Genomic DNA, 14863 nt, shown 5'->3' on the forward strand with positions numbered 1-14863 from the left:
GAGCGTAAAAACTTTTTAGCCATGTTCAAAAGTTTTTCTTCGAAATGTTTGTGTTTCCATTAACGTTTTTTTATTGCGATATTTAGGTTTTGTGAAATTCTAGGGGTAATGTAAACGCAGCTACTGGCTCTTTGCTTTTACTAATTCAACATCTGATGAGAGCTCACGTTGTAACAGTCAGCTAATTATTTACTCAGATCTGGGTGTTAAAAAGAGATTAAAAAAATTCTCATTTGTGCCCTCTTCTCCTGGTCAGTGCACCTGCCTGGCCCCCTCAACAGAACGTTTCTAGATCCGGCCCTGCGTATAAATCCTTTCTGTCACCTGTCAACCAGAATAATAATCTCCCTCCACCACATTCATGGCTCCTACAAGGTAAACCTGCCCATCAAACATCTGCACCCATAATTTAAAGAAGATTTCCTCTGGTTTAATTATAAAACTCGCTAGATATCTGATCCAGATCCATCTGATCCTGATCCATCTGATCCAGATCCATCTGATCCTGATCCATCTGCTGTATCGTGACCAGCAGGTTTTCCAGCTGTGTCACCAGCAAACTCGGCTAGTAATGAAATAATATAAAAGAAATGCAAACAAACGGCCGTCTGACTGAAACGAGCTACCGCTAGTTTCCTCCTCCTCAGCACGAGCTGAACTATTAACAAGGAGAGACGATGTTAAGACAGAAAAGTCGATCAGCTGATCACTGACCCTCATGATTCAAGGAGCAACAGGGGAGGGAAGATGAGGAGGAGAGGGAGGAGAGGGAGAGGAGGCAGTTGCACAGAGATGCAGAGCGAAAGGAGCAGCAACGTTTGTGCAAAAGTTTAAAAAGAAAACAGCAAAATAAATGTTGGTGTCCAGGCCCCCACATCCCCCACGGTACGTCCGAGGTGACTGTGCAAGTCCCATGTCAGCGGTGTGCGACTCAAAGCGTCTTTCCGCATGTGGCGTATGTCCGTTTGCTAAAGCATGATGTACAGAAACCGGTAACAGGTTTAAATTCTGCTCCAGCTCCCGTCAGGCTCTCCATAAACGCCGCTAACAGACTGATGTGGCGTCGATGTTACAGTTTCATCGCCTGCTGCTGCAAAGCAACCTGGCTGCAGAAAACGTGTCCTTAACGGAGGAAGCGTTTGGAGAAGCTAACGGTTAAATGATGGTCTCCATCCAGCAGTCAGAGACTTTAATTGTCCCGCATTTTTTTCTCCCAACTGCCACACGCCGGAATACCAGCACTGTGTCGGATTCCCATCACCCCTGCACGTAAAAGCAGGAAAACAAACATTCTGACATAAACCTTTATTTACAGTAAACAACCAACATCTATGTTGCCAGGGCAACAGATCACCACCTCAGTAAGACTTTAGTGGCTGTTAACAGCATCTGTGTTGAATAAAGTTGGTTCAGACTGGAGACACAGAAGAAATGGGCGGATCAGGGAGGATGGTTGCTATGGTTACGGCTCCCAGCATCCATAAAGCCAGTTAGCATCACTTCTTGGCAGCAGTCACTCTGGCCCGGTTCAACCTGTCAATCAGCAGATGATTGGAGGCAGGGCACCTGGAGAGGACCACCCCCATCTCTGAGTCATTCCTGCGCTCGATGGCAGCGTCCGCCGCCCCCTCCAGGTCGCTGACAGGAAGAAGAAGAGGAGTGAGAATCTGATGATGTTACCTGTCTGATGATGTCACAGGAGATGTGTGTTACCTAATGGCCAGGTGAGCTTTGACCCTCTGCTCAGGCGTGACCTTGGAGACGTACTTCTTGGCTTCATACTTGTTGTTGCTCTTCATGCAAACCTCAACGAAGGCCTGGGGAAGAGATGGAACAAGGCCGGGTGGGAAACGTAGTTTACCTTAGCTGCTACTGAAGGGGGCAGGGCTTATCCTTACCAGGTAACCAATGGGAGACTTCTTGCTTTTTGAAAACTTCTCTAACTCATCCCACTCCTCCTTCTCTGCCAGAGACTTCAGCTTCAGCCACCAGTACCTGCAGAGTGCACAGGTAGACAGGTTGATGAGAAGCAGCCAATCACAGCGCAGCATAGCGTGACATCATCCGTCTCACCTTTTGTCAGGTACTCTGAAGTCTCTGTAGAGTTGCTCAGCCTGTTTGTGAAGTCCCAACGACAACAGAGCCTCCATGGTCGCCTGGACAGGAAGTGAATTCACATTTATCTATGAGCTCATAATCAGGCAAGAGACAAGCCACGCCCCTTTACTGACCTGCAGGGACAACCCCAGAAGCCCCGCCCCCTTCTCGTCATCCAGTTTCCGCTGAAAACGAAGAAGACGCATCTCTTCTTCTGTGGCCTGGAAATGAGACAGAGTGATGTCTCTCTCTCTCACACACACACACACACACACACACACACACATATACAAAAGAACAAGACGTGCACACACGAGATGTGCACGCTGCATGTGCGTCTTGTTACCTTGGCAGCGAAGTCGTTCTTGGCCTTGTTGTACTCATCGACGGCGCTCTGCAGCTGAGACAGCCGGCTCTCCAACCTCTGCAAACACATTCACACACCAGCAGGTGACTTCAGGCTGAGGAAGCAGCTTCACTACCACCTATTGCCATGGTAACCAGTATCCTCACTGTCAGCTTTCAGCCAACTACTACTGGTATCATGGTTTAGCATTAGCTCCACAGCATTGTGACATTAAGATGGATTTATACTCACAGCGTCTGCATGAGGTTCACGTCCGTATGTGCAGCATAGGTCCACGCAAGCCGGACAGGCCCGTTTAACACACCGTAAACCACATACAGGCCGTTTCATACGCCGCCTACCGACCCGTTCAATACACCATAAACCGCCTACTAGCCCATTTAATACACTGTACATCGCAGACCATCAAAAGTAGTTTGACCTTGGTATTTAACATCAGTTTTTGTCTTCTTCCCTCTTTGTTCACATATACTGTGATGTAATGTCACTATTACTTAATTTCACAATCGATGGCTGTATGAAACAGTACGATCTACGTTTTCATGGGAAAGTCGGGCAGAGGAAGAGTTTTTTTCCTCCAAACTAACGGCTTAAATCCTCGTGGTGGGATGAACCATGAGGCAGGTGTGATGGTGGAGGACGTCTCAGCCTGTCAAGCAGGACATGAAACAGGAAGTCCATCCATGGCTGGACTTACAGCAACTGCTTCTTTTGTAAATATAATTAATCTTGTAAAATAAATCTATACTAAATTATGTAGCATCTGCTTGTCTTCTGAATCGAGGGTTATAGGAGATTTCTCAGGCCTGTTTTCTGTCTCGTTCTATAAATATGAAACATAGTTAAAAGAGAAACTGAACAAGCATCAAAACAGAAATAACTCAGACCTGAAGGAGCGTTTGTGTGATTTTAAACATTCATAGTGATGGGAAATTAATAATCCTGATTATTTCTCTGATAATAATCGTACCAGCTATAATTCTGAGATCCCTAGATGTAATCCAGCCAGATTATCTATAGAGTTGTTGTGATTTAAACCAGTTCCAGGTGTCAGCGTTACCTTTTCTCTGTAACTGGCACCAACATAATAGTTGGCCAGCTCCTGGTGGTCGTCGTCCTGGTTGTAGAGATCCTTCAGTGTCTCCTGTTCCTGCAGCTTACAGAACTGACAGAACAAACAGGTGTAAACCCACATGTACGACCATCCGGTACCACGTCTCAGTCAGGTGAGCCTACCTGTCTGTAGAGGCTGAGAGCCACCGGCTGATTCCTCAGAGTCATGAAGAAATCTCCTCGGTTCATCTCGTTCTTTAGATACGTCACCACCGTGTACACTAACCACACACACAATCATCAGACACGTCATCCACCTGATAGACAGGGAGGAGGCGGGGCTTAAAGACTCACCCAGGTCTGTGTCCCCACTCTCCACAGCTTTACTGAGGGCCAGCTGACTCCTCTTCATCTTCAGCAGCAGAGGAACCTGTTCTCCAGACCGAGCCTCGAAGTCCAGTAGCTGACGGGATACAGAGACTCGGTTTAGATCTTCCAAGTGGAAAAATCCACCATTGCTTCCAACGCTTGTTTAACTCTCCCAGTTCCTACCTACAGGTGGTAGAAATGTCTACGTAAAGGTCCAACGTGTCAGAATTACTGACATCTAGTGGTGAAGATTGATATACTAATCTGTGAATCAGTGGCCAGAACTCCACCAGACATACATGTGTTTTCATTTGTGAGTGAGTCTAGGAACGAGGACTGCTCACTCTTTCCCTTCGCTGCCTAGACGCTGTTAAAGAAGAGCAGTTAAAGACTAAAGGCTTGTAGCTGTACAATGGCTTATTGTTTTTATGTATTGTTTTTAACTTTCAACGTTTTAAATCTATTCCTTCTGTATTTCCTCAAGTTCATTATATATTGTTGCACTAAGCAATTTATGATACAGTAGGTCAGTAGGTAGGTACACTAGATTGGCTGGTCGGTACAGTAGGTCGGTAGGTAGGTATAGCAAGTCGTTAGGTACAGTAGTTTAGTTGGTTGGTACAGCAGGTTGGTAGGTAGGCACAGTAGGTCGGGTCTGCAGGTAGACACAGTAGGTCTGCAGGCAGGGTCAGTAGATTGGTTGGTTGGCACAGTAGGTCGGTGGGCAGGCACAGTAGGTTGGTTGGTCGGTACAGTAGATCGGTAAGTAGGTAAGTACAGGAGGTCTGTGGGTTGGCACAGTAGGTCGGTAGGCAGGACCAGTAGGTCGATTGGCCGATACAGAAGGTTGGTTGGGACTGCAGGTCGGTAGATAGGTAAAGTAGGTCACTTGGTCAGTACCTTAGGCCGGCACAGTAGATCGGTAGGCAGGCACAGTAGGTCTGTAGGTTGGTGCAGTAGGTCGGTAGGTAGGCACAGTAGATCTGTAGGTTGGTACACTAGGTAGGTAGGTAGTTTGGTAGGCCAGCACAGTAGGTCAGTAGAATAGGTCCGTACAGTAGGTCTATGGGTTGGGACAGTAGATCGGTAGGTAGGCACAGTAGGTCTGTGGGTTGCTACAGTAGGCCAGTAGAACTTTATTCATCCCCGAAGGGAAATTCAACCTGTCTGGCAGCTCATTAAAAACACTCATTCTTCCAGTTTTCACAAATAAGTACTTAAGAACTAAATAAAGAAATAAATAAACAGTCATGAGTTAAACGTTATAATAAAATAATCAATAAAAAATGTAATAAACAATAAAAAGGTAAACATGAAATGATGTGTGTACATATGTGGGAGTGAAAATCAGGAGATGCTATATGAAAGTCTAATAGCCGTGGGATGAAAGATCTCCTGAAGCTTTGTTTTGCAGCATAGTGAGAGGATGCCGCTGCCTAACCAGTCTGTGAAGGGGATGTCCGCTGTTGTCCATTACAGCCTTCAATTTACGAAGAGTAACCGTCCTCAGTGTATCCAGTCGCCTCCCCAGCACTGAGCCCCCTTTCTGACCAGTCTGTCCAGACTCTTAGAGTTTTTGCCTGCCCAGCACACTGTAGCATAAACAAAAGCACTGGCCACGACCGTCTGATAGAACATGACCATACCATGGAGTCCAGGACCACCTCGCTTATATTAGCTGTGTTCAGCTGGAGACAGCATTTAAGACACCAATCCCTAAGAGAGTCCACATGTCCCTGTACTCCAGCTCTTGCCCCCTCTTGATAAAAGGCACAACGGGAGATTTTCATAATTTATGCATATTTTAGTCGTGCATGCTCCTAACTGCCAATCTAACTGTGATTCAGGACATTTACAGTGTATTTGACTGTTTTAATTATTAAGGCAAGAAGGTAGGTGAACAGGGAATGCATTTTTAACTGTTTCCTGAGAAGAAACACCCATCGGACAGCCTGGATTTGTGCGACTGGTCAGGGAAAGTTGCCCTGGTACCGGTTATACAATGCTGACTTTGTCTCCGTTTGTCTGTGTGATGCCACTAAAGATGTGGACGGAGAAGTCAAGAGAAAGCGGCTGGAATAAGAGGCAGCGTGAGTCCATCGCTGGGAAAAGAACACTAAGACTCTTCCACTGGTCCCTGTCGCTTATACATATTTTTGTATGTGGCAGGACTGTGAGTCGTTCTTAAAGTCTGCCGTGTAGAATGTGAACGCTGCAAGCACCGCTCATCGTGGTGCACCAGTGCTGCTCCTGACAGTCTCAGAGACAGACCCTAAGCCTGACATATCGAGGCCTCTCTGTACTCAGACCAGTAGAAGATCTGGATGGAATCTGCAGCAGAACATGAGTTGAGCTGATGTGGTGGAACTCTGGCAGACCTGCAGTGGAACGTCAGAAACCCTGCAACAGAACACGATGGGCACCTGCGCCACGTGTTTCAGATCTAGACCGAACCTGCAACACAACGCAAACTGACCTCTGGCAGAACATGACAAGACCTACTGAAGAACATAACAGAACATACTAAGGAATACTACAGTAAAGCAGCAGAATACTACAGAAAACCTACAGCTAATAGTGGAGATAAGTCAGAGAACCAGAGAACATCCAGCAGAGAAGTCCAGGACGTATCAAGTGTTCTGTGGCTCTGTGGGATGTTGACATACCTTGATGGCGAGCTCGGTGCGACCACATTCGTAGGCTCTGGTCGCGATGTGAGAGTATGAAACACCAGGTGAGTCCCCCACCTTTACACAAACGGTTCGAGCTATGGTGTCATCAGACAGGTCCTTCTGCTGCACCTGGACACACCCACAAACATCACACGCATCTCCACATGGAGACACCAAAAGCTAAGACAGGAGAGTCAGGTTACCTTGCACGAGGCCCAGTGTTTGAGGACTCTGCTGACACCTTGATAGTCGGGAATCTTCAGGTAGCGACATATTTCTATCGCTAATGGATAAAACTGTCGATACACCAACCTGAGACACAAGTACAGATAGAGAGAGAGGGGTGAGATGCAGGTACAGATAGAGAGAGAGAGGGGTGAGATGCAGGTACAGATAGAGAGAGAGAGGGGTGAGATGCAGGTACAGATAGAGAGAGAGAGGGGTGAGATGCAGGTACAGAGAGAGAGAGAGGGGTGAGATGCAGGTACAGATAGAGAGAGAGAGGGGTGAGATGCAGGTACACAGAGAGAGAGAGGGGTGAGATGCAGGTACAGAGAAAGAGAGAGGGGTGAGATGCAGGTACACAGAGAGAGAGAGGGGTGAGATGCAGCTACAGAGAGAGAGAGGGGTGAGATGCAACAGGTGGCAGAGTTTGAAAGACTTCTCACCTGTCAATCAGCACCCGTAGAGTCATCTGTTTGAGTCTGTAGTCAGAGGTCAAGGACTTTATCACCATGGAAACAGGTAAAATGCAGATATTGGCTCAGCACTAATTCTCCCATGGTGCATCTGTGCAGTGATAGGATACTGAGTGTGTGTGATCGGCATGCCCACGCTGCTCTCTCTGACGGCGTTCAGCACCCTCAGTTCTCTGCAGGTCAACACGAAGTGATCCGGACTGAAGTCTGTCAGAAAACACTTCCCAAAGGAGGCCGCCTGTTGGATAAAACGCGCCTGTTACACAGGAACACTGATCATACATCAACCTATTAACATGATGACCTGCCTGTTAACAGACAGTTCACAACATCCTCCCGTCGACACGACGACCTGAGGTAGAACCTCAGCCCAGACCTTATTACCTTAGATCAGATTTAAACTTCGACCTAAGATCAAGTTTAATAAGGTTAGAACCGGGCCTGCTCCAGAAAGCAGGTCATGTCGAAATTTTGAGTATGTCGACTCGGTTGAGGGAAACCCTGGGTTTTCTGTTCCATTAAGTGTGGTATGTCTGGAGTGTATGATTACTTACACACACACACACACACACACACACACACACACACACACACACACACACACATATATATATATATATATTTAAAATAACGTAACTGTGGTAACTAATTTATGTGATTAATTGCGTTAATATTTTTAACACAATTAACGCATGCGCAGCATGACAAGCCCCATACATCCGTCTTTTGTCCGTTATGATGGCGGGACATGGAGAGACCTCTCTGTAATGAGACCAGTCGAAGTCTTTTTAACATATCCTGCATTTTGCTCCAACATGGCCGCTCTAGAGGATCTCTGGTCGTCTCTGTTTGTGCAGCAGCTGCTTCCTCCTCCCCTCAGTGTTGTTCCGTGAATCATGGCGGCTGTCGGTGATCAGCTGATCGGCTTTTCTTTCTTGTTGCGTGTGTTTATGGTTCAGCTGAGAAGGAGGAAACTAGTGATTCATGGTTCACACATATTTACCCCAAAGTGTTGTTGTTGGCAGGACCTTCTCTAACACAGTAGCTGCTGGTGGTAAACAGGGTTTATACTTCAGCTATGCAGGGGCGGGTCTAGAAAACTTCTGTTGGGGGCCAGGAGCCCTGACCAGGAAACCGGGTTTATTTACGTTAGACCAGGTTTATTTATGTCAAAGCAGGTTTATTTACATCAGAGCAGGTTTAGAATGGTTGTGTTCTCACCCTCATCAGGGACTTCTGAGTGTTGGTGTCGTACTCATGGCCTGCTGCCTCCACACACTGTCGGACTGCTTCTCCTAACACGTTCTGCTCCTTGATCTCTCTCAGGTACTCGTCAGCCTTCTGACTGGACTTCTGGACCAACAGCAAACACACTGGTGAAATTTTGTACCTGGACCAGAGGGAAACCAAGGTCCCGGAGGTTTTGTGGTACCTCATACTCTCGGTGTGCCTCCAGAAGCAGAGCTCCAGGAGCCATGGAGGCGATCTTAAAGATTTCCTGACACACCAAAGGAACCTCCTGCAGCAGCTCCTGGTTGGTTGAACTGATGATCCGTACTCCGTCCAGTTCTCCCACTAAAACAGACTGATCCTCAATGGGGAACCTGAGATCTGGGTCAAGGGTCAAAATGGAAGAAGACCAAGGTAGCCACCAGGAAGACCTGGCTAACACTCACTACATAGACTCACCTCAATCACCACTTGTGTCATCTGTGATTGTTTTAATGATTTATAAATAAAGTTGGTATGGTATAGACCTGAACTCAGGAAAACCTGAAGCTCCTACAGAACTACAAGCTGGACCAGTTTTAAGGATACTGGATGGTGTCGCTACACACTCCGGCCACCATAAGCAGCCTGTCCCACATCAGGACCACAGAGGGCTTCTGGCTCTTCGGTCTGCGGCACCTGAGCAGGTATACCAGCTAAGATGAGTGCACAGACTGGAAACCAGGAAGTTTCAATAGATAAACAGGTAAACAAACAGGTAACGAACAAGCAGACAGGTAAACAGAGGCCTGTACGAGGAAGCTGGATTTTCTCTTATGGAGGTAACTTCAGGGTTTTCTGTCCGGACCGGTTTTCTACGATACTGGTTCACTTCTTACTGGGTAAATCACCATGGTAACTGAACGGCTAACCTGCTAGCAGGTTATGTTCTATAGGAACATAATAGCTCCACCTCCTGGCCAATCAGATCTCTTGGAAAATGCCCCGCCCACTCTTAGAGCATCCTGTCCAGGTTGGTGGTGGATGGTGAGAGGAGACTAGGAGAGGAAGAGTTTTAGGGACAGATGAAGAAATCAAGCCTTGCTTCGGAGAGCTTTGATGAATGTTTCTGTCCTGGTTCTTGACTTGTTCCCGAGTCCGTTTAGCTCCACCAGGGCTGATCTGAGATAATGAGCTTAACAATAAAGCTCACACATGGCAGAACTGCAGAACCATGAATGTACTACTGGTGTCGTCATGGTGAGGAATTAATATTCCAACACAGATGCTCACACAGGGGCGGAGCCTCTGAAGACCTGGATGGGGGAAAGGAATGAACTGAAGCTCCGCCCCAAACATCTGGGCCTTAATAATCAGTCATGCCCGTTTATATTGTCCCATCAATTAATATCCTAGAATATCATTAATTTACGCATTAACAGAGCCAGCATTCCTTCCTGGCTGTTGCTACGGCAACAGTGTTGCTTCTGGTCTGGAGGAAGAATAATGGTTCGGTCCTCCATGGTGACGTAGCTGCTCAGCAGGGTCTCTCCATGTCTGTGATTGGTCAGATGCTGCAAACTCCGCCCCTTTTATGAGACCACGCTCTGACCAAGATGAAAAACCCCGGGTTGAATTACCGAGCTGATAACCAGCTTCATAGAAAACCTTATTGGGATCCTGAATGTCTAGGTAAGTCCGCCCAGGTAACAAAGAGATATCCGGGTGTGATAATCATGCTTCCTGGTTCAGGCTTCTGGTGGACAGACAGGTAATGAACAAGCAGACAGGTAAACAGGTGGACAGGTAAACATACCAGACCATCTGTTTGGGTGTTGCGGTCTTTTTGGTGTCCACTTCACTGAGTTTCTCCTGCAGACAGAGGACTCACCTGTCAATCATCCACACAGGTAAGACACCTGACAAGCGAAAGAAGACTGTGGATGCTCACCTGTAGGTTGGACAAGCCTGTCCATAGGTGTCCAGAGTCAGTGAAGACAGCTAAGTATTTATAGCTGAAAGACACGCACATGTGAACAATATTGCCGGCCTGAGGACTGAGACCTGGAGGACACTGAATACAGGTGGACAGGTAGTGAGGCAGGTAACTAAACTTAGAATCAATGATGTGTCACCCGTCTGTGTGCATGTCTCACCACTGCAGTGCAGGACATATTGTCCAGGATATAAAGTTCGGGGCCATTGGACAACAGAACCTTGGTCTGTCTGTCCTGAGTGAGGACAACCCAGCAAGATGGCTTTCCCTGCAGACCTGGAGGGGGCAGAGACAGTTGAGGGAAGACAGGTGGGACAAAATGTAAAAGACAGGTCAAACCGACAGACAGGTGTGAGAGACAGGTGAGGAAGACTGTTTGACCTCTGAACAAGAAGACCAGGTTTTTCATCCTTACCTGGAACCTCAGGTAACCTGCGGAGTTTCAGGTCCTCAATGTTGGTAGCCAAGGTAAAGCGAGAGGAACCTGTTACTATGGCGACGCCTGTTCCATAAGGGGAGTGGAACACCTTGGCTTCTAACACCTGACTCTGGACCACCTCCTGTTTAAACCGACAGCTCAGTAAACTCACTGAACATTGTTGTGATAAAGTGACTAGCTAACCAAGATTTAGTTAAAGTCACTAACCAGGTGTTGAACTCGCTAACTAACCAGGGTTTAGTAAAAGGTTTGTCACACCAACCTGTCCCATACTGAAGTGTCTCTTAAAGGTTCCAAACACGTCATAGATCAGGACTGATCCGTCCTCCTGAACACACAGCAGCTCGTCGTTCACCGACCATCCCAGATGGACCACGGGACCGCTCTTCCACTGACACACCGAGACACAAACAGGTCAGCCAGGGTCAAATCAAGACCAGGGTCTGATCTAGACCAGAGTCCAATCCGAAACAGGGCTCCAACTCAGTCAGGGTCAGGACCAAACCAGGGTCCAATCCAGACCAGGGTCTAAACCAGGGGTAGCCAACGTTGGTCCTCGAGGGCACCAATCCGGCAGGTTTTCCAGATTTCCCTGCTCCAGCACACCTGACTCAAATTAAATGGATCCAACAGCCTATAAGGATCTCCACAATGGCTCGTTAGTTTAAGTCAGGTGTGTTGGGGCACGGAAATCTGGAAAACCTGCCGGATTGGTGCCCTCGAGGACCAACGTTGGCTACCCCTGGTCTAAACCATGCAGCAGGTTCAGCATGACCAGGTTATCTCCTGGTTATCAGCTTTAACTAACCCCAACACTGGTCTTTAACCAGGTGTTCTGACTCTGTGCAGATAGATTTAAAGAGGCGGAGCCAACACCAGAAGACCAATTACAGCTGTAAGAGCATGAAGGAAAGATGAGGAAAAGTTGCTATGGTGATAATGACACTGAAAATCCCGAGCTGTACCTGAAGTAACCTGATCAGATTGATCCTGCTCCGTGGTTCTGGTTCCGGGGAAGGTTGTTGACTTACCGGAAAGCTGGCAATGGCAACGCCTGATGCAGAGTAGATCTCTAACTGGGGACGAGAACTGGGATAACGTCTGTGGGGCTCTCTGAGGAGAGCTGAGAGAGACGGATTGTTACAACAAGCTGGTCAAGAACATTTCGATTAGGAACGTCCCAGTTAGAAATGTCCCAGTCATGACTGTCAGGAACGTCCCAGTTAGAAACGCCCCGGTCAGAAACGTTCCGGTCAGGACTGGTCAGGAACGTCCCAGTCAGGAATGTCCTGGTCAGGACTGGTCAGAAACGTCCCAGTTAGAAACGTCCCAGTCATGATTGTCAGGAACATCCCGGTCAGGAATGTCCTGGTCAGGAATGTCCCAGTCAGGACTAGTCAGGAACGTCCCGGTCTGGACTGGTCAGGAACGTCCCAGTTAGAAACGTCCCAGTCATGACTGTCAGGAACGTCCCAGTCAAGAATATCCTGGTCAGGAACGTCCCAGTTAGAAACGTCCCAGTCAGGACTGGTCAGGAACGTCCCAGTCAGGACCGGTCAGGAATGTCCCAGTTAGAAACGTCCCAGTCAGGACTGTCAGGAACGTCCCGGTCAGGAATGTCCCAGTCAGGACTAGTCAGGAACGTCCTGGTCAGGAACGTCCTGGTCAGGAATGTCCTGGTCAGGAACGTCTCAGTCAGAACTAGTCAGGAACTTCCCGGTCTGGACTGGTCAGGAACATCCCAGGTGGAAACGTCCCGGTCAGGACTGGTCAGGAACGTCCTGGTCAGGAACGACCACTCACCTATTGGTCCTCCATAGGGAGCTGCTGCCACCAGACTGTCTCTGAGTCCATCTCGAAGGTTCCAGCACATGTCGTATAGCTCCATTTTCCTGCACAGGAACAAACAAACAGGATGGAAATCATGGAAAGATGCATTACAAAACGCCGCGTTCTGGACTCGTTTGATGGTACAATGCCATCTATTATGAGCATTTCTGGAGCGTTCTCTGTCCAGTAGTGTCCCAAGGCTGAGAAACCAAACTGTAGAACTTTTTCATCCAGGACACTGCATCATGTTCCAGCTGAGTTTTATCGCACCACGTTACATGCTAGCAAACGGATATAAACACGCCAGCTGTTAATGGACGCTTGCACATTGGACAGCATATTGTAGCTCAAAGCTGTTTCATTTCTTCTTCTAGTACTAACCACTAGCTGCTTCTGAAGGCTTTTTGCAACTTAACCATGGCTTGAACGTTGCTGCCACCTTGTGGTCAGAAGTAGGTATAGCAAAAACAAAATTATATAAACTAAAAACCTGTTCTCCGTTTACACAGCTAAACCAAACTAATAAATGAAAAACTACATGAATCCTTAAAGATATAACAAAGAGTGTGGTGTCCTGCATATGGCTCCATATGATGTAGCCGCTGGAAGGAGCAAGGCTCCAGATCTTATAACTAACTCAGATTTATTTGCTTTTTGTAAATCGCTTGCATCACCTGTCTTTGTTCATCATATGCATTCAACATTCAGGATGCAATTGGCTTCAAAGCGACTGGCTCCGTTCTGAGCACCAAAACCTTGAACATTGTAGAGACGGTGGTGGGGAGGTGCACGGGGGCTAGAGTTCAGGCAGGAGGCTCATCTGGCTGCACTGCCGGGCAGAAGGGTTCAGGAGGTCTTCTGTGCCTCCAGTAACACCTAGCTATAGTCATTTTTATTAATTTATCACCAGTATGTTTTGTTAATTGTGGGTTCTCTTGTGTTTTGTATGATTTTACTTGGTTTTAGTTGCCTTTTGAATGTTTTTATGGGTGGATGTGTGTATGGATGGATGGCATCTTTCTCATTTAAAGGGATAACTGCAATGTTGCACTATAATGTCGTATTATAGGAGTATGTGTGCTCCTGGATAAAATGTGCTATCCCAGCGGTCTGTAAACGCACCGCACACATTTGAGTGAATGCAGACGCAGCATCACTTCATCCTGCGTTTTTTTAAACATATTTTACTCAGCTCCTCTATGGGAGGTTTGAACCAGCTATTCTGTCCTCAGCGTGATGCCGGAAGTAAACAGCTCTGGTCATGTGACCATTTACTCTGCACACATTTCATCCAAACGCTGTCTTCTTTCAATGTTTACTGGAAGCCCGGCAAACAAAAATATCCTTCATGGTCACCCGATGGGGTGAAACGGGTTCAGATGAGCTGCATAAATCAAACATTTATCAGGTCGCTTAGCTTCACGTGAACCTACAGCTGTCAGCGCGCGCACCCCTCCAGTCTGCGGTTAGCTGGATAAGGTTAGCTGTGGATGCTAGCTGGTGGAGGAGCACCAAACTGAGAAGAACTGACCGGTAAAAGGCTTCTCCCAGCGGGTTCCAGTTAGCCGTGATGAACGCCATGATGACTCCGTCCGGAGACCACTTATCTGATGATGATGATGTTGATGATGATGGTGGTGTCGGTCAGGTGACTTTTTTTCTTCTTCCTCCTCCGCCTTTTTTCTGTTTTCTTCCGCACCCTGTTTTTTGTTCTTCTTGGTAAATAAACGGTTGGTATCGAGCTGAAAGCGTCAGTACTGCCTCCTGCTGGAGGGGAGGTGCAACTGATGCTAATTGATGAAAAAAGAAAGAAAAGAAAAGAAAAAGAAACTATTTAAACCGTGATGGATATTTTCTTCACTGTTGAACTTGTCCCCGTGTGCTTCAGTCTTTAACTCTTTCACAGGTTTGGTTTGATCTCCTCCATTACAAACGCTTACCTGGTACCCATAAAGCTCCTCTTGGCAAAACAAACGTGTTCAACACAGCAGCCAAACCATCATTCTGCCGCCACCGTGCTGGACAGGATGTCACACATTTAAAGGCGGTAACCCCATACACCTACACATTTCAGTCATGTTAGTTTACATTACTTTTTTTTACATATTTGGTTAAAACTTGGTTAAAATGCTT

The 14863-nt window shown here is 47.2% G+C and overlaps 1 protein-coding gene across 1 annotated transcript; it reads right to left on the bottom strand.

Annotated features, from left to right (window-relative positions):
• Positions 1-1290: 1290 nt before the first annotated feature.
• Positions 1291-14516, bottom strand: vps16 (VPS16 core subunit of CORVET and HOPS complexes). Its single transcript, XM_041978755.1, has 24 exons — positions 14262-14516; positions 12704-12792; positions 11932-12023; positions 11163-11291; positions 10877-11021; positions 10622-10737; positions 10417-10539; positions 10282-10337; positions 9075-9164; positions 8689-8860; positions 8478-8609; positions 7367-7494; positions 7227-7262; positions 6762-6870; positions 6553-6687; positions 3872-3980; positions 3701-3798; positions 3525-3629; positions 2444-2521; positions 2232-2318; positions 2074-2156; positions 1899-1995; positions 1714-1817; positions 1291-1638 (listed from the first exon to the last, which is right to left on the bottom strand). The coding sequence occupies exons 1-24, from the start codon at positions 14309-14311 to the stop codon at positions 1497-1499; spliced, it is 2505 nt and encodes an 834-aa protein (XP_041834689.1). The 5' UTR covers positions 14312-14516; the 3' UTR covers positions 1291-1496.
• Between the last annotated feature and the right edge of the window lie 347 nt (positions 14517-14863).

The sequence above is a fragment of the Melanotaenia boesemani genome, chromosome 24 (genome assembly GCF_017639745.1).
Source record: "Melanotaenia boesemani isolate fMelBoe1 chromosome 24, fMelBoe1.pri, whole genome shotgun sequence".
NCBI classification, from domain to species: Eukaryota; Metazoa; Chordata; class Actinopteri; order Atheriniformes; family Melanotaeniidae; genus Melanotaenia; species Melanotaenia boesemani.